The sequence below is a fragment of the Tuber melanosporum genome (assembly GCF_000151645.1).
Source record: "Tuber melanosporum whole genome shotgun sequence assembly, scaffold_166, strain Mel28".
NCBI classification, from domain to species: Eukaryota; Fungi; Ascomycota; class Pezizomycetes; order Pezizales; family Tuberaceae; genus Tuber; species Tuber melanosporum.
Window position 1 is genome coordinate 19,668 of NW_003298826.1, and position 24,210 is coordinate 43,877.

The window sequence follows — 24,210 nt, forward strand, 5'->3', positions numbered from 1 at the left end:
CGAAATACGAGATGGGCGAGAAAGGAGCCCATCGAAGAAAAGGAAGAATTGAAAACGGTTCATGGAGACGGAATTCTCGAGCAATGCGCAACCGAGGGGCTCAGCTCCTCGCGCACCCCCCAACCCCAGCTTCCCGCCCTCTGAAAGTTTAGCCCGCTTACTCCCCGGGTTTGTGTAGATTGTATCACACCCTCCACCCGTACGGAAATCCGAAGAGTTATCCTATCATACTCGGGGGTCGACAAGAGTCGTGCCCGCCTCCAGTGCACACAGAACGTGCAGCACCAATACGCGACTAAACCATTTTGGGAAGTCCGAGTGATAAGGGGTGAGTGTATTTTTGGTGGGGGTGAAGGGTCGCGGCCACTTCCGAAAGGTTCTCGGGCAGCGAGCTGGACCAGGACTTGTGCTACGTATGACACCGCCTCGAATATCATACCCCTACACTCGAGTATATTGGGAAAAGTCGCAAGCAAATTCAGAGCGGCAGATTGGTCACAAAAACCTCGCTCAGTTACACCCTTCAGTCGAGAAGGACCAGAATGCCCTTATGGAAATGAGGCGGGGGGGGGGGAAATAATTTTTGCATGTAATAACTTGGTCGGGGTATCACACTTTCGTTGCGGTATCATATCACACATTTTTCTTTTTTGCGGTATATCACACTTTGCGAAAAAGCAAAATAATAATAATAATAATCGCAGGTATGATATTAAAAAACTCCTACGAATTTTTGCTGCCCCATCGGCAGTACCGACAAGTTCGCCTAGGAGCGGGCAAACTTCACCCCTATCAAAAGGGCCCAGAAGGTCGACACGAGCTTCCCCATCAGCTGAGCAAAAACCAAAAAACAAGAACAAAAACGAAGATTGTGAGATCATTGACAATGAAGCACGCGTGCCTCAGTAAAGTGTTCTTCCTAATCACCACCCCCCACTCGGCGAATTCTCCGGTAACAGAGAGGTTCTTGCGAGTGACCATCCGTGAGGCGAACGTTGCTGGCTGCGCGTGTTGATTCCGCCGGTGCGGAACCCAATGGGAATGACGCATCGACCTAGACATTGTCGCACAGTAATCGATAAGACAACTCATGACTTTTCCGCACCGAACGGTACTCTACACCGTGTTTGTTCTTTTGTCGCGCCGTTACGAAAGCCCTTGATAACCGATTGGTTGATAACGAGCGGGTTGTGTTCAATCCGATTATCTGGTACGGTGTCTAGAAACCCTTTTCCCTCTTAACTTTATTGGTATGATAGCCCATGGGCAATCGGGCTCGGCAACCACCGTCATGAAACACAATCCCGCAATGCCCTCTTTACCTTCCACCGGCGCCGTCCGAGTGTCCGTCTTGTACGATACTACTAGTACACGTTGGTTCGGTAATATATGGGAGTACTCGAGTACCTATTTGTTAGCCCCAAACGGGATTGACTTGGGGAGCACACTACAATTTTTTTCTTTTTCTTTTTCTTTTTCTTTTTAAAAATAACCTCTTCCCTTCGACACTCTTGAACTATTTCGCCTCATATCTAATGGGTGGGCATACCTAAAGCGGAATACAGCTCTGGCCCAAAGCGAGTGAGAGGCCTCAGCACAGTAATTGACTGGAATAACCGATTATGATGATGGAATGATACCTCACTAAATTTATCGGGGTTCCGCTTTCGCAGGCTGGCTCGGGTTTTTGAACCCGAGGGGCCGCCGATGTTTCCTGTCGTTCAAAGCATTTGAAGCGCTTAGCCACGGATGGACATGAGGGTAGTAGAATAATCATCCTAGGGCGGAAGTAAACTTTCATTGAGCGTTAAGTTAAATCTTTTCCGGTGGGGAGGTACAGTGCTGTCAACGCCAGTGCTTATGGTTCGGTTGATAAATTTGTAAAAAATTCCAATGGATTTTGGAGAGGAAATCGTGTATCATTTTGACTAGGTTTCTTTGTAGGAGAGCTATTCGCGAAGGTGCCACTGCGGATATGGGTATGTATTTCCATCATTGGACTCGCCACTACTCCAGAGAGGGAAACATGGAAAATGTGATACTGCACTCATGACAGTGCGCCCCGGGCATTCCACCAGTCGTGTTCCTGGAGGTCTATCCCAGCGAGCTAAGAATTTCTAGTGCATTATTCATCATAGACAGTCACTCGCGCTGGAATCGGCTGCATGCTGTGCCTCCAATTGGGCGAAGGGACAGGCCTGGTCGCTCTAAAAATCGGGGTTTTTTTTTTCTAGGCTATCAGTTCAACAGGCGATAATGATTTACCCTTGTCCGGGAGGCCATTTTTATGCCATAAAAGTCGATTTTATGGCATTAATTCTCCACAAAGAATGTTGATATAGAGGGGGCGTTTGATTTGAAAAATAAATATGCCGTGTTATTTTTATGTTTCGATATTTCTTACAATAATAATATTAATATGGCATATTATTTTTCCAGTAAGAAGGAATGATAGGGTACAAATTTGTCTGAGATTCTGAATAGGTTAGATTTTTTTCTAGAACCTTAACACATGTTAATAATACATATATATATATATATATATATTGTTAACTAGTTTTGGCTTTAAATTTAACAGCAAACAATGTGGTTATCATGATATTCATTTATTGGCATGCATTAAATTTTGAGCATACCAAACCCACCATATTTTATTTTCAACATATATGTTTTGAAATGAATTTTTCTGATTATTCTGCTCACTCGCAGCAGACTTTCAAATGCCTTCTTTTGAGAGCCTAGAGTATTATACCTGCTAGAAAAGTTGTTTTTGTATCATATCATATCTTATCCACAAGATGAATTCTAACGGGCCATAACGACTCAAATGCCTGCCATCTCATCCGAACTTTGGAAAAATTGGCAAAAAGTCGTATTATAGATTCCAGGTACTTACCTATTCTTTGAACTTATTTCAAAACACATTTCATGAGAATCCGCGGAATAACAGTTACCCGGGCACTTGTACTGTATTTTTCGCGTGATCGGTCTTCCGTCCGGCGGGCCCGCCTGGGGTGTAGGCGTCGCGAAGTAGGAGGTGATTATGAGTGGATGATAGCTGGAGATATGGGGTATAAAAGGATGATGCTACAATATGTCGTACCGGTACAGTGGGGAAACTCCGAATTGTTAATGGTGACACCAGCTATGGATAATTTACTGAAGAGTTAAGTGGCTGCCGAACAGAAGAAAGTCACCGGGAGGCTGTGGTATGGCGCATGGTTAGGTCGTAGTGTACAAGTACAGTGCTCGAGTACGTTTCCTACGAATACCGGCTATCATAAATATAGAAGCCGGGAAAGCTAATTCCTCAAATATCCAATTCTTGGGTATCGAATGGCGCATTCCGTTTTCTGAGAAAATAGTATCGCTTTATTAAGTAGCACTCACCACTACCGCGACAAGAAAATGATCTCTGAAAAACACCCCGATTTCAAATTTCACATTTTGGGACAACGAAAAAAAGGGTGCTTTTATTCCATGACTGATGAAACCCCTTGATTACCATGAAAGAACCCCCCCCTATGCCACCCCGACCCTAATTTACCCAAGCCATAAAACTCCCTGAAAAAGCTCTAGATTTAAGCAGTAGTAGTCTTAGCAGCAGCCTGGTTAGGGTTGATCTTCTTCCCATCCTTGTTGTACCGAATACGTGGAGGAGGCGCACGGTTGCGACGTCCTTCTCGGGAACGGACACTGCACAGTCGCATTAGCTGACTGTGGCTCACACATCTGGTGCGAGGTATGCTATGGAACACACCGAACAATCTTTCCATGGATGGCGCAAGAAACGCAGTATTGAAGCTTCAAGTACATCTTAGGAACGGTGTACTCGGGGAAGACGGAGGCATCGGAAATATCACCTAAATACCTCATAGTTAACCACCCATACCTAAGCAATTAGTATAGAAGGGAGAAGTACGGATGGCGGCAGACTCGACCATATTACGGATGGTGAATCTCTTGATAGCCTTATCCTTGGGGGTGCATCGAGAGCAGTTCGAACAACGGATAGGCTTGACATGTCCGCGTCCCTTCTTGTTGCGACCGCTATTCAGAAAATCCTCCATCAGCATCTCCTTTCTTAACCCCATTCTACCTTGTTGGTCTCCCACAGACATGACCTCGTCCCAAATTGCTAGGATCTTGCCACATTGGCTCCCCGTAGAATCGGAATTGAGTAGACGTACTTGGAAGCTCTTTTCTTGACCATGTTTCCGGCTTGACGTTGCTAAATCGAGATATCCGCCAAAAATTTAATTTCCACACAAAAACCGTAGCTCGGGGGAGTTTTCTTACGGTGTTAAAAAGGTGTTTGATTCGTTCTTCGGGCGAGTGGTTGTTTGGTCGTTGGGCGTCTGAATTGAGGCGAATTGAGAGCGCGTGTGTATGATACCCAAATTTTGGTGGGGTTTGGAGGAATTGTGTGTTGTCGGGTGTGACGGTTGGAGAGGTTAAAGCCCTACCGATGTTAAGTGGTCTTGGCGCGCAAGTTTTCTCAATAACAAACTTATTAGAGATGATTGAAGGTAGAATAAATAATTGTCAGGGTTTTCGTTCCTATCGGTTTCCACTAGCTCTTTATGGGTTATTCCTGGGAGACTTGTATGATATGATACTTCGATTGGGGTAGTTGGGGTTGAGATAGAATGTTGGAGGGTTAGGCTGGAAAGGAGGGGCATTGCTTGCGTTTCTTTCAACTCTGAATCCTAGTCTTGGCAAGCGCACAACTGAATACTCGGGAGAAAAACTACAACGTTTGCTGAAAAAAGTCCCTTTCGATTGTCAACGAGCCCAAATTATCAGCTTTGGCAGCAATCATGGAGACGCCAATAAATACCCTTATGGTTGAGGGGTCTATCGACGGTATCTCCCGATTTCATTTTTTCTTGTTCCCAAGATTGGAAGACTGAGCTGGAAACTAATAACGGGGGTGGTGAGGTATCAGACCAAGTGCTCGAGATGGCCCAGTATCTCGAAACACGGAAGGGATCGCAGGGGCTTGTCGCTCAAATCAAATCGCAGTTTGAAGGAGAGGCCTACGATCTCGATGGTTGTTTGCGTGAGATCGTGAACGCAAGCAGCGCCCTTTCTACCGCCCCGGAGAAAGGTAACGTCTTCTCCCCTGATACATCGCGGAGGTTATTTTGCTAAACATGGGATAGAATTTATTCCTGCTTATAACCTTCTTATACACCTTATTCGCTCGTCAACAGCACTACCGGAATTCCTGCCCACGATTCTGAAAAATCTCTCCACACCCCCTTCCACATCCCCGATTAACGGACCCGCTCTTTCGGTCCACGCTTTATCAACTATCTTCAACGTTCTTCCTGCCAACAGCCCTTTACGGTACCCAGTCTTCAGGGCAACTTTACAGGTTGTTACTGATCATGGAATGCACGACGTTTTGGCTCCCCAATTAAGGAATATTGAACGATGGGTCGGGGAATGGGGGAGTTCTATCGCCGAAATCAGGGATCTATATCTTACTGTTGCTGACGTGGCCGAGAAGGCTGGTGATGCTGAGTACGTCCTCTTTCGAATCACTTTCCCCTAAACCAAAGCTAACTCACGATAGCCAATTCTATTCCTTCCTTTTCCGTACCTTGCAAAGCTTTACCCCCGAAGAATCCACCGGCGAAGAAGCTCGAACGATTGCCGTACGCTTATTGAAAGCATCGGTCAACATGCCGAGCCGTCTCGAATTTGATGATATCATCGCCCTGGACCCAATTCAGCAACTTTCTAACACCGACCCGGAGGCCTTCGCTCTATTGGAGGTATTCGCTGGCGGGGATCTTGAGGATTATGACGAATTTAATGATGAGCACGATGGCTGGGTTGACGACAACGGTTCGCCTCACCATCACTTCCTAAGAATATACTCTAACTATGAACAGGAATCGACCACTCTGTTGCATTCCGCAAAATCCGTCTTCTGACTCTTGCATCACTAGCCTCCACCGCCTCGAGCCGCGAGCTACCGTATTCTGTAATTGCACGCCGTCTGCATATCCCCAGTGAAGAGGTAGAGCTTTGGGTAATCGATGTCATCCGTGCAGGACTGGTGGAAGGCAAACTCTCTCAACTTAACCAAACATTTCTCATTCACCGTTCCACCTATAGGTCTTTCGGGAAATCTGAGTGGGAAGAGGTTGGTATTAGATTAGATAACTGGAAAGCCAGTTTAAGAAATATCCTAGAGGTTGTCAGGGGTGCCAGAGAACAGGTTGTCTCCCAGGGTGGTGATGGTGTAGTGAAACCGGCAATCAATGGAGGGGGGAATTCTTTGCAGGTCGAGGGGTAAATCGACAGGTGGTGGCGCGATCCGAGTCATACTCGGTATGAAAATGAAATGGGCTCTTCCTCACTAAGGGATTTGCCTTACATGTAATCATTAAGCATCACTCGCAAACATATTTGTGCATTAAATTGATAGAGACTCAATGGTGCCCGGCCGTAACTCATGTGAATTTCCAGCATCAATACATACTACAGGAATTTCGGAGTGGCTCTAAATCTAAAATGTATATGTCTCTAGGTCGCATCTTATGTTTGTATTCTTATGCTGAAGCCGGTATGGCCATGGTCATCATTCTCAGAGCGGTCGAAGCGGAGGTCCCCACTCTGATCCCCTTAGCCCTGTGGAACAAGTGTATAAACAATATGGTGAATACGGTGCGGCTTCCGTTTGGCAATTTTTCAATCTCTAATACTAAAAAATTTAGACCTTAAATACCCAAGTCTCAAAATTAACTACTCTTGATTTGATAAAAAAAAGAGTACCATAAGCTCTGAGTTTTTCTTCGTAAGTGACTTGGCTCAGAAACAAAACTTATCGACATCGACAAGATTCGAACTTGCGCACCCGAAAGTAAGAGATTTCTAATCTCTCGCCTTAACCGCTCGGCCACGATGTCTTAGCATCTAAAGGACTAATTGATATAGGAAGGCACTAATCGAGTTGGTAGGTTTGTTAGGATTAGAGAGGGAGCGAGCTATGGTAGAAGTCCCGGTTGGATAGTGTTCACTGTGTATCGATGGAGTTATTAATTCCGAGTGCTTAGGTGTCCGTGAATTCAGTTTCGGGCTCCAAATTACACATATTACCACCCACACGAAAGCTAGAGTAGGGGATAATAGGAGCGTCTGGTCTGTTTCCATTCCGGTCGAACGAGCGAATTGCAAACTAACCACACCTTGAATCAATCGCACCATTCCATGCGTATAATACGAAGAAGGGCTAAAGGCTTAAATAAGACATAGTGGGTGTTAAAAGTGAATTATCAGTACAATATTGAATGCTCCAAGGAAACGAAACAGCCATCTTATGGCGGAAATATGGGTCCAGTACCATCCGGTGATTTCCTCCCTGTAGCTAGTAATTCCTTGTACAAATACATGAGCACAGGAGTCGATACTTAGTGGTGTAGTATTGGTAGCTCAAAAACATTGGCATGATATGCGGGGAAGTGGGTGCGTGTAGTGGTATCATAGCTTACCAAAGAAAAAAGAAAAAAAAGACTATTCTTTACATTTTCACACAAGTATTCGTGAATGAGCAATTACTGGACTTGTCTTGCGTCCCCTTCCTTGCTCGTGCTCTACCAATACTATCATAAATTGCTATCACCCACCCTTCCTTCGAAGCAGTCTTTGCAATCAAGGACTTGATAATACGAGTGAGATTCTGTGCCGTGGGTTCCTGATTGTCTTGGCATCCACAATGCTCTTATTGTACTGTACCATACTCGTACAGGGAGCTCTATGAGCACAAGTATGATAGTGTAATGGCCAAGGACGAAAATCACAGGCCTCCAAAGGACTGGCGGTTGCCTTGCAGCAACGTCGCTCCTTTTCCGTCTTCGCTTCTTTCTCTGCTTCTCTCATCAGGATCTCTATCCTCTCTTAGATGGAATTGTTTTGTTCCCTGTTTTCTATCCCGCACACGTTTTGTTACACTACACGTGCTCTCCGGTCAACTCCTTTCCCATCACGAAACAACCAATTAGGCTACGCCCGACACACCCTCCCTCCACACACACCTTTCTCATTCCCAAACGCCAATAACACTCGACGGAAACAGGTATATAAGGCCCCACCTCATATCCTACCGTATGTCTTCAGCTTTCCGCTCCATCTCCGGTAGGATCGCCTCAAATCTTCATTACCCTGTCTGCAACCGCGCCGCAGCACTCACGAGACAACACCTTCATTTTCAAACCAGAAATATACAACTTTCGTCGGTTCCTTCGTCAGCTCCTTCTGCATTTCGCAGAATCTCGGCAAGAAATTACGCGACGGGCCCCAGAAAAGGTGGAGAAACCGGCGGCTCCAAGAATCCGTTTCCCATAATCCCACTGCTTGCCATCCTTGTGGCTGGTAGCGGAGGATTCTACTTTCTTGTGCAGAGCCGCAAAGGTTTGTTTATCATTGCTATATCCACAATGCTTGCCAGCAGACTGACGAGAGTGCTAGAGCCAATGCCTGCCATCGAAGAGCCATCGGGGAAACCTAGGCTGGCAGCTGGGGACGTAAAAAAGCCGGCTTTTGGTCCGGGAGAAGTCTCAGTTATCTTTGTCCTCGGTTTGTTTTTGGGGTCCTTACTTTCGTGGAAGGGAGGCGATACAGGAGCGATTAGTATGGTGGATTGCTGACGATGATTTAGGTGGGCCGGGGGCTGGAAAGGGTACTCAGTGTCAGAGCTTGGTGAGAGATTACGGGTTCGTTCATTTATCAGCTGGAGATCTTCTTAGGGCCGAACAAAACCGTGAAGGTTCGGAGTTTGGCGAGCTGATCAAGACGTATATTCGCGAGGGAAAGATTGTACGTCGTCAATCTACCGGTGGGGTTGGTAGAGAGAGGGGGGATATACGGTGACTGACTGGTCGTTCCAGGTCCCTATGGAGGTTACCGTTGCCCTCCTCGAGAATGCCATGAGAGATGCTATTGCGGCCCAGCAGAAGACTGTGTTTTTGATTGATGGCTCGTCTCCTTCAAATGGCTGAACGGTGGATTGATTTAATTTGTTTGACTTATAGGCTTTCCCCGTCAGATGGACCAAGCTCTTAAGTTCGAAGAGGAAGTGGCTGAATCTAGGCTTACCCTCTTTTTCGAGTGCCCGGAGGATACTCTGCTGCAACGTCTCCTCAAGCGTGGTGAGACTAGTGGACGTATTGATGATAACATTGAGAGTATTAAGAAACGCTTTCACACCTTCGAGGTCACCAGCATGCCTGTCGTAGACTACTACGAAAAGAAGGGTAAGGTTGTGAGAATCGACGCATCATCCACTCGGGAGGGGGTGTACTTGCAGGTTCAGAAGCAACTTGCCGTATGCAAGATCCCATCACATTCATATATCCGCGTGAAATACTGATTTCCCGATAGGATAAGCTTAAGGCTTAGATGACTTATCAGTTTGTACTGAACGATACCTGTGAGTGCTTTTGACTGGGCATATTGGGTTTCTTTTTCCGTTTGCCAATTCACGCGCGGATGGTTGTACTAAGACTTCTCGCCTTTCCTTTGTTGGCAATCGGAGTGTTTGTTTGCTATATATTTTTCGCTGCGGATATCCGTGTTGGGGTTGGATCTTGGTGGAAGGGACGAGCGCTGAAGTAGATAACTATAGACCTGCTTTGCTTTGATTTTAAAGGGATGCACTGAACCCGAAAGCCAGAATGCTATATGGTATATATTGTACACAGTATAATGAGTAATAGTGGTATCGCGATTCAATGACCTCCCGTGCTGAAAGTTACAGCTTGTTGGGTAAAACAAGGAATTAGGGCACAATCCCCGACTCACCAGACACGACTCTCTATTCCTGACCGCGACGACCGGCAGCGATGACCTCTAATTGAACACCCCTACCACCCAAGCAATGCCAACAGCCTTCTCTGTTACACGCTCGTAATCACCATCCCCCCCCCTTTTCTTTCGGCGAAATTTTCACGATGCCGGAAGTATACACAGAACTAACAGCACCAACCTCCGTATCCTTCTCTCTCAAGCTCCCCTTCACTTCTGCAACCTCCGAAAACGTCCTTGTCGCCAAAACCTCCCTCCTCCAAATATTTACTACCACCACATACGAAACCGAACTCAACTCCGCCTTAGCAGACGCAAAGCAACCCGGCGACATCGACCGAAGAATCCTCGATGCAGACGAGGAGCAAACCTTCGCAGCGGACATTGCGCTACAACGCTCGCAAGTCGAGTCAGTCACGAAACTAGTATTGGTAGCAGAGTACCCACTTTCTGGATCTGTGACTGGTCTGCAGAGGATAAAATTGCTGTCTACCCGCTCGGGGGGTGAAGCGGTGCTGGCGTCGTTTAAGGATGCCAAATGCTCATTGATGGAATGGGATCCCGAGACGAATTCGATTACTACGATTAGTTTGCATTATTATGAGAGGGAGGAGTTTTGTTCGCCTGTGGTGTCTGATGGATTGCCAACGGAACTGGTGGCGGATCCGGGAAGTCGGTGTGCTGCTTTGAGATTTTCTGGGGATATGCTTGCTATCATCCCCTTCAGGCAGCGGGAGGATGAAGAGCTTTCACTTGGTCGTGGAGATGCTGATGAGGTTATGGGTGATGAAGATGGGGATAATGACGATTGGGATCCGGAGATGGCGGGTACTGCACGCGGGGAGGATACTATCATGGGCGAAGGTGACGTTAAGACAACTGACGCTACCGAAGGAAAAGATAGGCCGTATCATCCTAGTTTTGTCCTCTCAGTATCCCAACTTGACGACGCGATTTCACATGTTATCTCTCTCACATTCTTGCATGAGTACCGGGAACCTACATTTGGGATATTATATTCCCCGAGAAGAACCTGGACGGGTTTGCTCGCTGCAGAGGGGAGGAAGGATACTATTTCTTATATTGTTATCACACTTGATCTCGAACAGAAAGCTTCGACGCCTATTTTGAGTGTGTCAGGTTTACCGTACGATATATTCAAGGTCGTTCCACTGGCGCCCCCAACTGGGGGCAGTTTGCTGGTTGGTGGAAATGAACTTATTCACGTGGATCAGGCTGGGAAGACCACCGGTGTTGCAGTCAATCCATTTTGCAGGCGGAGTACCGGTTTTGCAGGACTGGCTGATCAAAGCGACCTATGCTTGGAGTTGGAGGGAAGCCAAGTTGTTGAGTTGGAAAGCGAAGGTGGCGATATGTTGCTTTTTACGAAACGGGGTGAAGGAGTTATTGTGGGATTCAGGATGGACGGTCGGAATGTTAGTGGTGTTAAGATTACCAAATTAAATAATCACCCAGGGTCCATAGTTGGTGGGAGAGTTAGCACCGCTGTTGGACTTGGTGGGAGAAGGCTTTTTGTTGGTTGCATAGAGGGTGATGCCCGAGTGCTTAAATGGAGGCGAAAAGGCGAAAGAAAGAAAGCGGGAGAAGGTATTAAAGAAGAAGTTCTAGAAAACGAAGACGAGGATGATGTTTATGGAGCTTTGGAAGATATGGATGATGACCTATACGGGGGTGGTGGAGATTCAAGCTTCCGTAAAGATTCCCTTACTAACGGCCGGAGGAATAGTGAGGCGAAATCTCAAGGAGAATACATTTTCCAAACTCATGATCGCCTGACAAACCTAGGTCCGTTTCGGGATATAACGCTTGGCAAACCAACCTTCCCAGAGGAATCAAGGGAACGCCAGAAGGGCGTCTCCCCGGAATTGGAGTTGGTGACCACCTCCGGCCCCTCTAACACGTCGGAGGACTCCGGGATAAGCATAATTCGAAAGTCCATCTCGCCCACAATTGTTGGGCGTTTTGACTTTCCCCAATGCCAAGCTTTGTGGACCGTCCGTGCTCGCTCAGCAAATACCTCTAATGCAGCAGTCGGGCTCGGCGGCGAGGAAGATGACCGCAGCGTGGAGGAATCGTTCGATCGCTTCCTCTTCGTTACTAAAAATGATGAATCGCAGGTTTTCCGTGTTGGCGATACGTTTGAGGAGGTCCGTGGAACGGATTTTGAGAGTGAGGGCGAAACCATTGAGGTAGGGGTTGTAGGCAACGGGATGAGGATCGTTCAGGTTGTTTCTGAGCAAGTTAGAGTTTATGATTGTGGTTGGTTTTCTCTAGTTTTTGTTAGAAATATAATCCTATTCACTCCCATATCTTGCATAATAATCCCCGCGCGATACCAGTCCATCCTTTGGGAGACTGATGACTATTCCTTTTCTTGGTGTTAGAACTGAGGCGATTAATGGCTGATTGTGACTGTTAGATTTGCAACTTTCACAGATTATTCCCATGTTTGATGAAGAGACCGGGGAAGAGGGACCTAATGTTCATAGGGCAAGGGTATGCGATCCCTATATTCTATTAATAAAGGTGGACGGGAGTCCTGCTGTGTATAAGATGGACTCGACGAACTTGGAGTTGGCTGAGGAAAGGGCCGATGCAATTAAAGTATGAGAGACATCCTTCTACCGCAATCTATTCGAGCTAATTTGAATAGTTTGATAAATACCAATCCGGTTGCATATATGCTTCCACCAAGGGCATCTTTATACCATTGGATGCCCCTGTTGAGAATGTGAAGGATTATTTATTATTCCTTCTCACTGTTGAGGGTGGTTTACAAGTACGCTAGTCTTGTTCTACTCTCCACAGTACCCAAGACTAATATTACTAGATATATGACTTGTCAAACCCTGTTACACCTTTATTTAGCGCCGAAAGCTTCAACACCCTGTACCCGCTCCTCCGCACCGACAACCCTACCTCACCCACCGCCAATCGCGAAAAGCACCGGTCAAAACAGTTAATAATTGAAATCCTAGTAGCAGATATGGGCGATTCGATATTCAAAGAACCATACCTGATCGCGCGAAGCTCGAACAACGACCTAACCTTCTATAAACCCTTCATCTCCTCCTCGCCTTCAACTCTGCGTTTCATAAAGTCTCCCAATCCGCATATAGCGTCAAACGAACTAAGCCTGAGTGCGGGAACCAAGAATATATTCAGACCACTGACAGCCGTCTATAACCTTGCGGGGTACTCCGCTGTATTCCTTCCGGGGGCAGATCCGAGCTTTGTTATCAAGACCGCGAAGTCAAGTCCCCGGATACACAAGCTCGCGGGGACCGGAGTTCGGAGCCTATCTTCCTTTCATTCTGCTGGCGCTGATAGAGGGTTTGTGTATGTTGATAGTTTGGTACAAATTTTCCATTTCCTCTCACTTGGACTTTAAGGCTGACCTTTTGGGGATGCGTAGGGCATAGTGAGGGTGGCGCTGATGCCTGCTGAGTTCACGTTTGATGGGAACTGGGGGTACAAAAAGGTAACACCCGGCGAGCATGTTCAGAGTCTAGCATACTTCCCACCGATGAACGTGTATGTTATTTCCACGAGCAAACGTCAGCCATTTGATCTCGCGGAGGAAGACGGTAACATTGCGAAAGACGGTATTCCTCCCTTCTTCCTTTGCTCTATTTCAACAAGCTAAAACGAAACCTAGATACAACCCTCCAGCCCGAAATAGATTCTGGTACCTTGAAACTTCTCTCCCCCCAAACCTGGACAGCGGTGGACGAGTACAAGTTCGCCCACAACGAGATTGCCCTCGTTGTGAAGACCATCTCCCTAGAAGTCTCAGAGCACACCAAGGAGCGCAAGCAGCTAGTATCCGTCGGCACCGCCATCTTCCGCGGCGAAGACCACTCCGCCCGCGGTGGCATTTACGTCTTTGAGGTAATCGAAGTCGTCCCGGAACCTAACCGCCCTGAAACCAACCGGAAACTAAAGCTCGTGACGAGGGAGGAAGTTAAGGGTACTGTTAGCGCCATATGTGGCGTGAACGGGTATTTACTCGCCGCTCAGGGGCAGAAAATCATGGTCAGGGGTTTGAAGGAGGATCAGAGTTTGCTGCCGGTGGCCTTCCTAGATATGTGCCTTTATGTCTCTGTTGCTAAGAATCTGGACGGGATGATCCTTTTTGGGGACTTTATGAAGAGTGTTTGGTTCGCGGGATTTTCCGTACGTTTATCTTCTATCCTGAAGCGGGTCTGGTTGGGGCATTTGTTAAAGGGTGGCTAATTATCCGGATAGGAAGAGCCTTATAAAATGACGCTCTTCGGAAAAGACACACAAAAACTCGAAATTATTTCAGCAGAGTTCCTGCCAGACGGCAATCAATTATATTTTGTCGTCGTGGACGCCGAATCGAATATCCACACATTACAATATGATCCCGAACGTACCTCCTCCACACACACACACACCTCCATTTCCTCCCTCAGGCTAACTTAAGATAGACCCCAAATCTCTTGCCGGCCAACGTCTAATCCGCCGCGCAGACTTCTTTTCAGGCCACGAAATATCCACGCTAACCATGCTCCCCTTCTCCCCATATTCACTCTCTGCATCCTCCAATTCCCACCTTCCCGCAGACGCAACAGACACTTCCCCATTACACCATCACCACCAAAACCAGCAACAACAACAAGAATACTTTGTCCTAGCCGGTACCCAAACCGGTAGTCTCGCCATGATCCGCACGATCCCGGAGACTGCCTACCGCAGGCTCAATATCGTGCAAGGGCAGATTGTCAACGGCGAGGAGCACGTCGCGGGACTAAACCCTAGGGAGTACCGGGCTGTCGTTAATTATAGTGGTGGCGGAGGCGGAGGGGCTGGAGGGGGAGGATGGGGTGGAAGTGGAGGGGGCGTGGGCGGGGATACCATGAGGGGGGTATTGGATGGCGGGTTGGTCTCTCGGTGGATTGGACTCGCAGAGGGCAGGAAGGGGGAGGTTTCTGCTAAGGCTGGTTGTGGAGTTCAGGGGATCAGGGGGGATTTAAAGCGGGTTGTCGAGTTGGAGGTTGGATATTTATAAGGTATTTTTTCCTTTGTTACACTATGACTGGGGGTTGGCTATGAATGAACCATGCTTTCGGTTCGGTCGGTTGGGCAGTTGTATAGAGTGTTGCAGAGATAATTTTAGGAGAAGCGGAATTACTTATTTTCCTGTCTATCTTCCTGTTTCTATCTATCTACGCGGAAGGTTTACGGAAAACGGGAGGCAATGAATTAAGAGTGTTCCAGTAAAAGAAGAGTCCAATATATCCCGATGCGTTGCCAAGCCTTCGAATAAACAAGTATTGATATCTGTTGTTATCGTAACGGCCCATCGATTCACCCTCACGCTCGTGTCTGGCTCTGAGCTTGGTTGGTTAGGGAGTCATTCTCAGAACTCCATCAGGGTGCCGGTTCCTTACATCGTTGAGCTATTTTGCTATCGTACTAGCTCTGACGAAATACCGGTACGGTAGCAGCACCTGCTAGTAGCCTATCCCCCGCTCTTGCTGATGTCGTGGCTTGAGCGCCACAACTCCGAACGCTTGTGGCCATGCTTTTCGGAGGCACTCTAAAGAGTGCCGGTGCCCGACCGCCCAGTATTTATACGATAACTTGCGGGCTCGACATGACATTGGGAGCTTACGGTACTTTACAAAACATTTCTACTATCCCCATACGCTTATTTCCCACAACCTTGCTCGTCACTTTAATACCCGGAACTGGTAGTTTGGATATATTCCTTTTGTGGGCTTCAATAGTACGCCTTTCTTTTTTACATGCACTCTCATCTCATGGAGTACGAGTAAAGGCTTATGCTCGAATGAAGTAGTAGTATGGACGACGACTAAGAAATCGCTAGGCCTAGTGTCCACGGACAGCGGGTGCAAGAGGTGGGCCAGTATGAAGAGTTAGGGAAGCGCATTTGCAACGGCCGGAAACCATTGGCAATCGGGCGGTAGCATCAAAGGCATCTAAATAGTCGAGGTACCGACAAACAGCAAGCTCTTGATCTTCAGAAGAAAAAATCAGTTTTATCACCGGTCGCTTCTTGTCCGGATCGGTATGGCTGCCTCGCTAATGCACCCGGAGTCGTGAAGCTGGAATTCCACACTCATAGTAACGCAGTCCTAGCTACGTTTAGTTGGGACTGCCCGGGGAACATGGAGGGACGCACGCGCTACCTGAAGATGGGTTCTCGATATCTTTGCAGGACTCTACCCACTGACCGGAAAGCGTAATGGGTGGTGAGTGGTATCATATCATGTATGATACAAATAGACAAGCTGTGCTCACTTTGAGCCCGTAAGTTATAGTCTATCGAGCTGGTCGGGCGTTCGGTAGAGTGCCCCCCGGAGAGCGGGCCCCGCAAGCGTTCGGGTACAACCTCGGCACGAGTACCAACTTACGGATTATCCCTCGACCCCACCATTCCAACTCCAAGCTTTTTAAACTGCCTAAGGGAGTCCATCCTGAACTAGATACAGTACTGTGCTTTGCAAGCGACGCTTTTTTCCCGCCGATCCAAAGTAGGGACAGTCCATTCGGTATTGCCCGCAAAAGTATAGTACCGTAGTTCCTTTGGTTCTCTTTCTGGAAGCTCTAGCGATTTAGGCCTGCTAGATTTGTAGGGGAGAGGGGTTATGTTCTGACGGGATGCTGCTCATATGCCAAGACAACAATGCTTATCAGATCATTTCCTTACTTGGCAATAACTTGCGCAGTTTTGGATGAGATAAGAGCGGATTGGTACAGTATGATACACGGCTAAACCAAAAGGGGAAAAGCTGTCCCCTAGGCTACTGGTTAAAGAAGACCATAGGTTTTTCCTACTAGGGGAACCCAACTTGTGGGCACTCGCTGATTGCGCCGGGGTTAACCGGTTCTCGACAAATCGGCCGCTGCGCAAGCTAAGCTAGGTATCTCGATCGATGTCATGGTGGGAGGAACCGATACACCCTCAAGAGTAGAGGGATTATGGACATTGCTCGCTGGTTGGTAGTAATAAGGCCCCTTTGTGTTTTGGGGAATAATCGCAACCTAGATATCCTAGATATCGATGGTGAAAAGAGGTAGGTAGATTGGGCCGAGAGTAGAACAGAATCGAGGCAGTCATTGTATAGTATACTGACAATGTGTATAACATAAGAGTGCTACAATAGTCCTGGATTTCTTAAAAACATGTAGGAATCCTGTTCCGGGCCAAACCCGACACCTCGATCACGTAAAAGCTGAGTAATCGTCTATAGACGTTCAGTATGGAAGGGACGCCTGAAATAATCCCCTCTATGATGCGATACCGGTATCTCAACCTCTAAATACAGTGTACGGACCAGCCAGACCCGATTAAAAATGACCGAAATGCATTATCCGAGTGAGCCTCGATTGCTGGAGGGGGGGGGTTCACAGTAAAATTCTAAGTTGAACATTAAGCGAGTATAACTTCACATTCCACTAGATCGGAACCCTTCAAAGTACTATCCCGGAAGAGCGGTTAGTCTAATCCTAATGTGTTGCGTAGGGGTTTATCGACTCACCCTTTTCCGGAACGAGTTCAGTTCATCTGCCGTCGCCTTTTTGCTTCCGTTTCTCTCCTCCCGTTCTCGCGTGGGCGGGGCTTGTGCATCGCCTTGTATCCGCGAGTAGGTTATTAGTCTTCTCGACCCTGGCTTGAGCGTTAGCTCGTGCTGGGAGGATAGATATGCGGGAGTGGGTACATTTATTGAACTCTTGCACGCAAACGGATACCAGTTGCAACTGTGGATGACTGGGAATATCCAATTTCGAGAAGTCTTCGTTGGCAGTAGGCATCCAGAAGCACAGCCTTCCACCAGGGACTAAGTGGTCTGCAGCGAACTGCATGATGTCGTCCAGCATCGCAAGGAAGCTGTAGGGTCGCTTGGGGGGTACGTAGTCGTCCTGCCTATAGCCCATGATCAGCGTCCTAGGGCGGAGGTGGTATAGGTCCTTGAAAGGCATACAAGTGTCTCAAAACCCCACCCCGAATAACTGGTTCCTTCCCCTTCTCCGGGTCCCGACTACCGAGAACCTTCAACCCCTCACGCACGCCATAGGGCGGATCGCACAAAATCGCATCGATAAAAGCGGTCTGGCGTATAGGCGTGTTCGTAAGATCCGAGACGAACCCATCCAAGTAATTCCCAACAAGCCCATACTGCTGAAAATTACTAAGTACACTCCTTCCATTCTTCCCTCTGATCTGCCGCCCATCGATATCGGACCCCAGACACAACCCGCCAAAGTGCGCACACGAAACCACAAACGACCCCGTCCCAACGAACGGGTCAAAGGCAATCTTCCCGGGCGCAACGAGCGCCATATTCGCCGTCACCAGCGCCAGCTCCGCGTCCATAGAAGTAGTCCCGATGTAATGCCTCTTCTTCAAATCGTACCTTTCAACAAGCGCTCGACTCCCACTACCCACCCTCCGCCCGAAGAATATGCGCGTGGGCGTCGCCACTTTCTCCGGAAATTCCTCCAACACGGTGAAGATTATGTCTGGGTCCTTCATCCTTATCTCCCCGTCAAGGCCGAGGTAGGCAAAGCTTTCGATTATCTCCCGCTGCGCTGATTGCTTGCGCTTCCCATTGTAACATTCTATTTCGAATTTGAAGGAACGTGACATGCATGATAGCCAGAGGTAGGGTGTTTGGGATTTGATGGTTGCGTGGAGGTGGTCGTAGTTTGGACCTGCTCCCCAGAGCTCGTAGACACCTTTTGCCAGGATTGAGCGCTCTACAAGAGTTTTTGCGGAGGAGTTGTTGGGAAGGTGGACTATCGCGAATGGAGACTGTCAACCCGAGCAAAAAAAAGGAAAAAAAAAATTAATATTCAATTTCTTTTCTTTTGTGCGAGAGGAACGCTCACATCATCGGAGTACTCCTTCCATTGGACCCCCACACCGGTCAGTTGGGAAAGTGAGTCTAACTCTGCTTTTCTGAACGTCTCGTGAATCTGGGCAAAATATATCAGGTATTCCCGTAGTTGGGACGGCTCTTCGGACATCTGTGTCTCTTTATCTGGTGGCGCGGGGGTCAGGTCGTGTGGTTGGTTGGTTGGTATTATGGGGTGGTTGGTGGGGCGAAGTTTTTGAAGGGTCACGATTAGGTTTAGCCAAGCTTTAAATTTTCCGAGATGGCCCCACGATAGAGCCGCCTATGGCTGAAGGGGAATTGCATGGGTTATCACTCGATTCTAGCTAAGCACTTTCCCGGTCTAGGAAACGCTATAAAGCATGAACCTGGGAATTCAAAGAGAATTAATTACGTATATTTGTCTGAAGAAAAGGTAGAATACGGGCATCATACCAGATTTCTAACGGCATTGCATATGATCTCCCGGAGCCTGCTGGAGGAAGCTAACGTTGCAAATCGGGGAGAAATTTTCACCGGAGATATCATAGCTCAAGCAGGGTCATATATGTTACGCTTCATCTCCATACTCCTCATAGCCGTCAATTCGTGCAGGAGTTTTAAATCTAAGTGCTAGGGATTAGTATGCTTTGCTGATGCTAGTGGGTATCTCCCTGGTCTTAGCCCCCGGAAGGAAAGGCCCAATGACTGCTTCCTAATCCTAACAGACCATAAAATTTAATGAGCCCAGGAGAAAAATCAAGAGTCCGGCAGCGCGACCAAACATAATTTTCACCTACCGTCCCTTAACCCTGCCTCTCAAAAGATACCGCTCCACCTACTCTCCTAACTGCGATACCGCCGAAGTTTTCCCACCTATATTAAATCTCATATACTCTTTATCGCCCATCATTACGGATAGCCCCCCGTGGGACACAAGCACAATACACCAAAATCAAAAGTGTTGGCTCAACTATTTCGAACGCTAGAGGCTAAAGGAAGGGTCAAGACTCTTCCGTTCGGCAACAATATGAAAAACATTTCTTGAGAATTTAGTTTTTCATAAAAACCTAACCCCTTCTGGCGAGGGCATGAAAAAAACTATGTATATGCAGATATTGTCTTCTCGACCGGCCGCCGTAGAAAAAATGTGAGGAGTCCTGGGGGTTGAGCTATAACCAAATAGGTTCGATGTTAAAATACCTATTACTACCAAAAAATGCAGTGAAAGCCAGAGAAGCGCTATTTTTGCTGTGTTCTAAATAGTCCCTAAATATTTTCTCTATTTTCACTCGAATATAATCCTTTGGCTTTGCTGTTGGCGTTTCTTTTTCCCCGCCATGGCACGAGTAACGCATAGTAGAGCAAAACAAAAACAAAAACCCCTAAGCCAGGGCATCTTTCAAGCCTCCCGATTGAATCGATTGAATAAATCATTACTCTCTCTCCCTAACGCCCATAATACTGGCAGTATGATACAAGCTACCAGTGCCGTGCCTGTGGACTCCTAGTCAGCACATTTTCCGATATATCGCGCACATAAGGGGGAGAGAAAAAACTCACATAAATCACGAATCCATCAAAAGCTCCAAGCACTCTCCCAACATCCTTCCTGGCAATCCCCTCCCGGACCGCAATATTCTCGATAGCATGCTGTCCATTAAGATACTTGATAATCCTATCGAAGAGCGCCTTGATATCAGGTGGTTGGTCCCTAGTCATCATCTCCAGCCACGAGCTCTCAATACTGCTCGCCTGATGCGGCTCGAGTATAATGCTATCTTCATACTCGTCCTCGGAATCACTGTCGTTTTTGTGGGATAAAAGGCTCGATATGGAAGATGTCATCTTTGTCAAGTCTCTCTCCCTCTCCCTCTCCCTCTCCCTCTCCCTCTCCCTTTCCTTCTCCTTTTCTTGTGATTGGAAATTGAGCGGGGGGTCAGCGGGGGACTTTTTTGCCCGCTCTTTAGCTGCTACCGCGCGCTTTATTTGCCGGGTTACGCGGAGCCATGCAAAGTTGCGGAGTTGGGTCGCAAGGCCGTGGCGAATTAGGAATGCAAGTATTTCAAGATAGGCGGGACGATGGGCGCGGGAGGGGATGAAAGCAGAGAAGGGTTTTGGTTTACTGGAGAGGAGGGTGAGAAGTTTTGGGAGGGGCTGGAGGGTTGGGAAGAGAGTATTATAGATTGGGATTAGTGTGTGGAGTCTAGGCTGGTCCGTTAGAACTATTGTGATGGGAAGAGGGATAGAGGGAAAGAACTTTTTCATGTCAGCGTTAGGAGATACAATGTAGGTGTCTCTCTGGTGTATAGGTGGGATAGCGCGGGCTTTTCTCCAGTGCACTAGATGGCGGGCCATGACCTGGATTTCGTGGAGTGGGATTCCGCATGAGTTCGATATTTGTAGGAATCTGATTATGCTGTTAACACCATATCCTGATTTCAACAAGAGAGTGAGCACAAACGACTTGGTCGGTCTGCATGCCTCGACGAAACGGGCCAGTGATGCAGAGGAATCAGCTGCTTCAGCCGCAATGTCTTTCAGAATGCCATTTACATCTTCAAGAAAGAGAAGAGTAAAGTGCTTCGCAAGCATATTGTCCCCTTCAGCGTCGTCATCGCCGAATGAATTAGCAGTTGTCAAGGGTCTAGAAGTGCAGATATTAGTCTATTGGACTTCTTGAGGATAAACCGATCACGCACAGTCCAGGAACCTGCGGCTCCGTTATGGACGGCATAACAGAGATCTCTGATATGATCGGCATTTGCAGCGACAGCCCAAGGTTATTATTAAGAAACACATGAGCAATCTTTGACTGGGATATATCAATATAAATTCTAGAGATTGCATATGCAAGACTGCTCTGATCCAGGATATCTCTCCACAAATCTGCAAAACTAGTCCCTGCATCCCATTAGCAAACTCCCAATATCAAATTAAGACAATTAAATACCTTCATGATTTGCTTTATCCTTCAGCCGAACGATCTTCTCTGCCTCCCCCCAGACATACCCATCCTTAGCCTGCTCGTACTTTAGAGCCCTCGCAAATCTCTTTACCACATAGTCAAACATCTCTTGCGTCCGCGAATGATACTCTAGCTCCGGAGGGTTCAAAACGAAGACGACATGAAACATGGTCATGTTGCCAAAATTACCCCCTTGAGAGCTCTCTCCGTCCTCATCGTCTTTTTCATCATCAGCATCATCTTCATGTCCTCCATTCCCAATAATTATACCCCCAACATCCGGATTCCCCTCAACACCTACATTCCCATCATCATCACCACCACCACTCCCACTCCTCCCACGCCCCCTCTTCTTCTTCTGCTTCCTCCACGTCCCATCGGGCCGAACGTGCAGCGGATAGCCAAGGAAAACCATATCATCAATAGACAGCTCAAACTTGGCCCTACACATGCGCTCCTTCGGCGCCAATAATCCGGCTAAAAATTCCTCCTTGAACCCCAGCACCCTCATAGCCTCCCCTTTTTCGTCCCCACCCTTCCCATCACCCTCGTCTTCATCCTTCACATGTTGTCTTCGGCGACTGCGCGTCTTACTCCCACTGTCGCTTCGTTCCGTGGCGGTCCTGCCCCGCGCAGTTGTTCGGGATTGCCGGTCATCAGCGTCATCATCGCTGGAGCCGGATGTGGATGGGGAGGAAGGGGATGAGGTTCCGGAGATGGTGTACGCAGCGTATTGGGAGTGTCGCCGTGCGGGTGTGTGTGTTGGGGTGGATTTTGGCTTGGGCGGGTAGTGGAAGACGAAATTCACGCCTGAGGAGGAGCGGACGATGAGGAGGATCGCGATTAGGCAGGGGTTAGGATTTGTGCTGCGTTGCATTGCGGTTGGTTGGTTGGTGAGGTGAGGGGGGGAGGTGGGCGGACGGGTGGTTCCGTTGATCAACAGAGATGGACTGATGGGTGGCGAGTGCCAATGGTGGCAGGGGGCAGAGTTACTCGAGCACAGTACAGTACAGTACCAGTATCGCAGACCATGTCTCAGACCATCGTATCGCAGACCATCAATTACACATGAGATTACTATAATACGGTACGGTATCGCACGAACAGCGGGGGGGTTATAGCTGCACATGAGATTTTTTGTGATAGTACCTCGTACACTAACTCTTCCCCGCATCCTTCTTTTTCAACTCCCCGTTCCTGCGCCTCAACTCCTCTAGCCCACCACTCTCCCCGGTAACGATCCTCTCGCCCTCCCCCCCCGTCCCCGCTTTACTCTTCACGGCATCATCCTGAAATCCGAGATTCCGAAACTCATCTCGAGCCATCAAGTTACTACTCCCGAAAATAGTTTAGCCTATCCGTTCATCCACCCAACCATTCCTATCGAACCACAAAAGAAAAAATAGAAATCGCTCACTGATCCATTCGACACTTCAAGTAAGCCTTCGCCAAAATCCTGCACTCATGCGCATTCGCTCCTCGAACCTTCTTGAGACAGGCAAGGTAGTCCTGCATCACGGGTTTACATTCGCCTTATTCCCATAATTAGCCCACTATTGTACTGGAAAGGGGCTCGGGCAGCGGTGGCGGGGGGAAACCATCATGGTCGAGTGGGAAGCTCCCGCGTTCCGGCCTATGACAGCCCGTCCGTTAGCGAGGGTAAGGGGATTGGGAGAAAACAGGGGAGGGCACGGTGTTGGAGAGAATGTTATTGTGGAAGGAGGTCTGCCGAAACCGCTCATTGTGAGTTGTGGTCGAATTCGTGGAGGGATCTTTGAATCTTGGAGATAGTCTGCGAGTACAGTACTTGTACTGTGTAACCCCAGGAACGAGTGCGATAACCAGCACTGTCTATGGTGGTGCCTCTTGCTCGACTTATCTGATCAGGTTCAGCCGCCTGGCAATGACAAGTAAAAGATGTGAGGTAAGCTGTAATACCGGTAGGTCAGAAGGTCTTAATGGTTGGTTGCCGCATCCGGCTGGTGCAGGATTAGAGGCAGTGAGACGAGTTTGCTTGATGGATGTGGAAAGGAGTTGATAATTGGAGGACCCAAGGCGCTGGTTGAGGGCGGTTGATCTGCACGTCGCTTAGACGGGGGGGAAGTTTGGTCGCGCGATATTGGATTCAGCAGACCCGGAATGGGAATAGGGTATCATACTTGATTACGGGAGTTGTATCATAACTGTTAACCATTGAGAGGACGGGTAGCAGTGGACTCCCTCATACCTAAGATATCATACTTGAGAAAGAAATAGAAAAAAGCCCTCTAAAGAAACCCCACGACCTTTTGAAAAAGTCTCTTTACCCTTGACCTACCATGAGTACGCACACTCCCCCTCCTTAATAAATGAGCAATCCCTCCCCCCCCGCGTTCCTTCTATCACTTCCATCTCTAACTTTACGACGCAGAGCAAAAACCACCAAAGTCTCCATAAACACCAAAAAAATGTCTTTACGTTATTCAGAAGGAGGATCTTCCACTAGAGGTTCTGCCAACCCTACCACGGACATGAGTCTAGAAGACGGTGTTCCAGCCA

At 47.9% G+C, this 24,210-nt stretch overlaps 7 protein-coding genes; 3 read left to right on the forward strand and 4 right to left on the reverse strand.

Moving 5' to 3' along the window:
* Positions 1 to 3,349: 3,349 nt before the first annotated feature.
* Positions 3,350 to 4,350, reverse strand: GSTUM_00003271001 (40S ribosomal protein S26). XM_002836901.2 has 5 exons: positions 4,300 to 4,350; positions 4,191 to 4,231; positions 3,923 to 4,050; positions 3,761 to 3,863; positions 3,350 to 3,696 (listed from the first exon to the last, which is right to left on the reverse strand). Exons 2-5 carry the CDS (start codon positions 4,211 to 4,213, stop codon positions 3,582 to 3,584), a joined length of 369 nt encoding a protein of 122 aa, XP_002836947.1. The 5' UTR covers positions 4,214 to 4,231; positions 4,300 to 4,350; the 3' UTR covers positions 3,350 to 3,581.
* A 371-nt stretch (positions 4,351 to 4,721) lies between these two features.
* On the forward strand, positions 4,722 to 6,439 carry GSTUM_00003272001 (uncharacterized protein). XM_002836902.2 has 5 exons: positions 4,722 to 4,866; positions 4,949 to 5,110; positions 5,166 to 5,529; positions 5,582 to 5,856; positions 5,904 to 6,439. The coding sequence occupies exons 1-5, from the start codon at positions 4,821 to 4,823 to the stop codon at positions 6,308 to 6,310; spliced, it is 1,254 nt and encodes a 417-aa protein (XP_002836948.1). The 5' UTR covers positions 4,722 to 4,820; the 3' UTR covers positions 6,311 to 6,439.
* Positions 6,440 to 7,915: 1,476 nt separating this feature from the next.
* On the forward strand, positions 7,916 to 9,708 carry GSTUM_00003273001 (uncharacterized protein). XM_002836903.2 has 7 exons: positions 7,916 to 8,424; positions 8,482 to 8,589; positions 8,672 to 8,829; positions 8,901 to 8,992; positions 9,045 to 9,053; positions 9,103 to 9,337; positions 9,394 to 9,708. Exons 1-7 carry the CDS (start codon positions 8,121 to 8,123, stop codon positions 9,409 to 9,411), a joined length of 924 nt encoding a protein of 307 aa, XP_002836949.1. The 5' UTR covers positions 7,916 to 8,120; the 3' UTR covers positions 9,412 to 9,708.
* A 254-nt stretch (positions 9,709 to 9,962) lies between these two features.
* Positions 9,963 to 15,086, forward strand: GSTUM_00003274001 (uncharacterized protein; the record flags this gene model as incomplete). XM_002836904.2 has 8 exons in its annotated part: positions 9,963 to 12,096; positions 12,257 to 12,441; positions 12,491 to 12,616; positions 12,668 to 13,192; positions 13,253 to 13,442; positions 13,496 to 14,013; positions 14,086 to 14,233; positions 14,292 to 15,086. The coding sequence occupies 8 exons, from the start codon at positions 9,963 to 9,965 to the stop codon at positions 14,870 to 14,872; spliced, it is 4,407 nt and encodes a 1,468-aa protein (XP_002836950.1). The 3' UTR covers positions 14,873 to 15,086.
* Positions 15,087 to 17,276: 2,190 nt separating this feature from the next.
* GSTUM_00003275001 (uncharacterized protein) lies at positions 17,277 to 18,858 on the reverse strand (the record flags this gene model as incomplete). The annotated part of the gene is made up of 5 exons (XM_002836905.1): positions 17,277 to 17,309; positions 17,370 to 17,497; positions 17,550 to 17,755; positions 17,814 to 18,643; positions 18,721 to 18,858. 5 exons carry the CDS (start codon positions 18,856 to 18,858, stop codon positions 17,277 to 17,279), a joined length of 1,335 nt encoding a protein of 444 aa, XP_002836951.1.
* Positions 18,859 to 19,736: 878 nt separating this feature from the next.
* GSTUM_00003276001 (uncharacterized protein) lies at positions 19,737 to 22,549 on the reverse strand (the record flags this gene model as incomplete). XM_002836906.2 has 5 exons in its annotated part: positions 19,737 to 20,201; positions 20,268 to 20,552; positions 20,682 to 21,351; positions 21,407 to 21,608; positions 21,658 to 22,549. The coding sequence occupies 5 exons, from the start codon at positions 22,547 to 22,549 to the stop codon at positions 20,187 to 20,189; spliced, it is 2,064 nt and encodes a 687-aa protein (XP_002836952.1). The 3' UTR covers positions 19,737 to 20,186.
* Positions 22,550 to 22,829: 280 nt separating this feature from the next.
* Positions 22,830 to 23,187, reverse strand: GSTUM_00003277001 (uncharacterized protein; the record flags this gene model as incomplete). Its single annotated transcript, XM_002836907.1, has 2 exons — positions 22,830 to 23,004; positions 23,090 to 23,187. 2 exons carry the CDS (start codon positions 23,185 to 23,187, stop codon positions 22,830 to 22,832), a joined length of 273 nt encoding a protein of 90 aa, XP_002836953.1.
* Between the last annotated feature and the right edge of the window lie 1,023 nt (positions 23,188 to 24,210).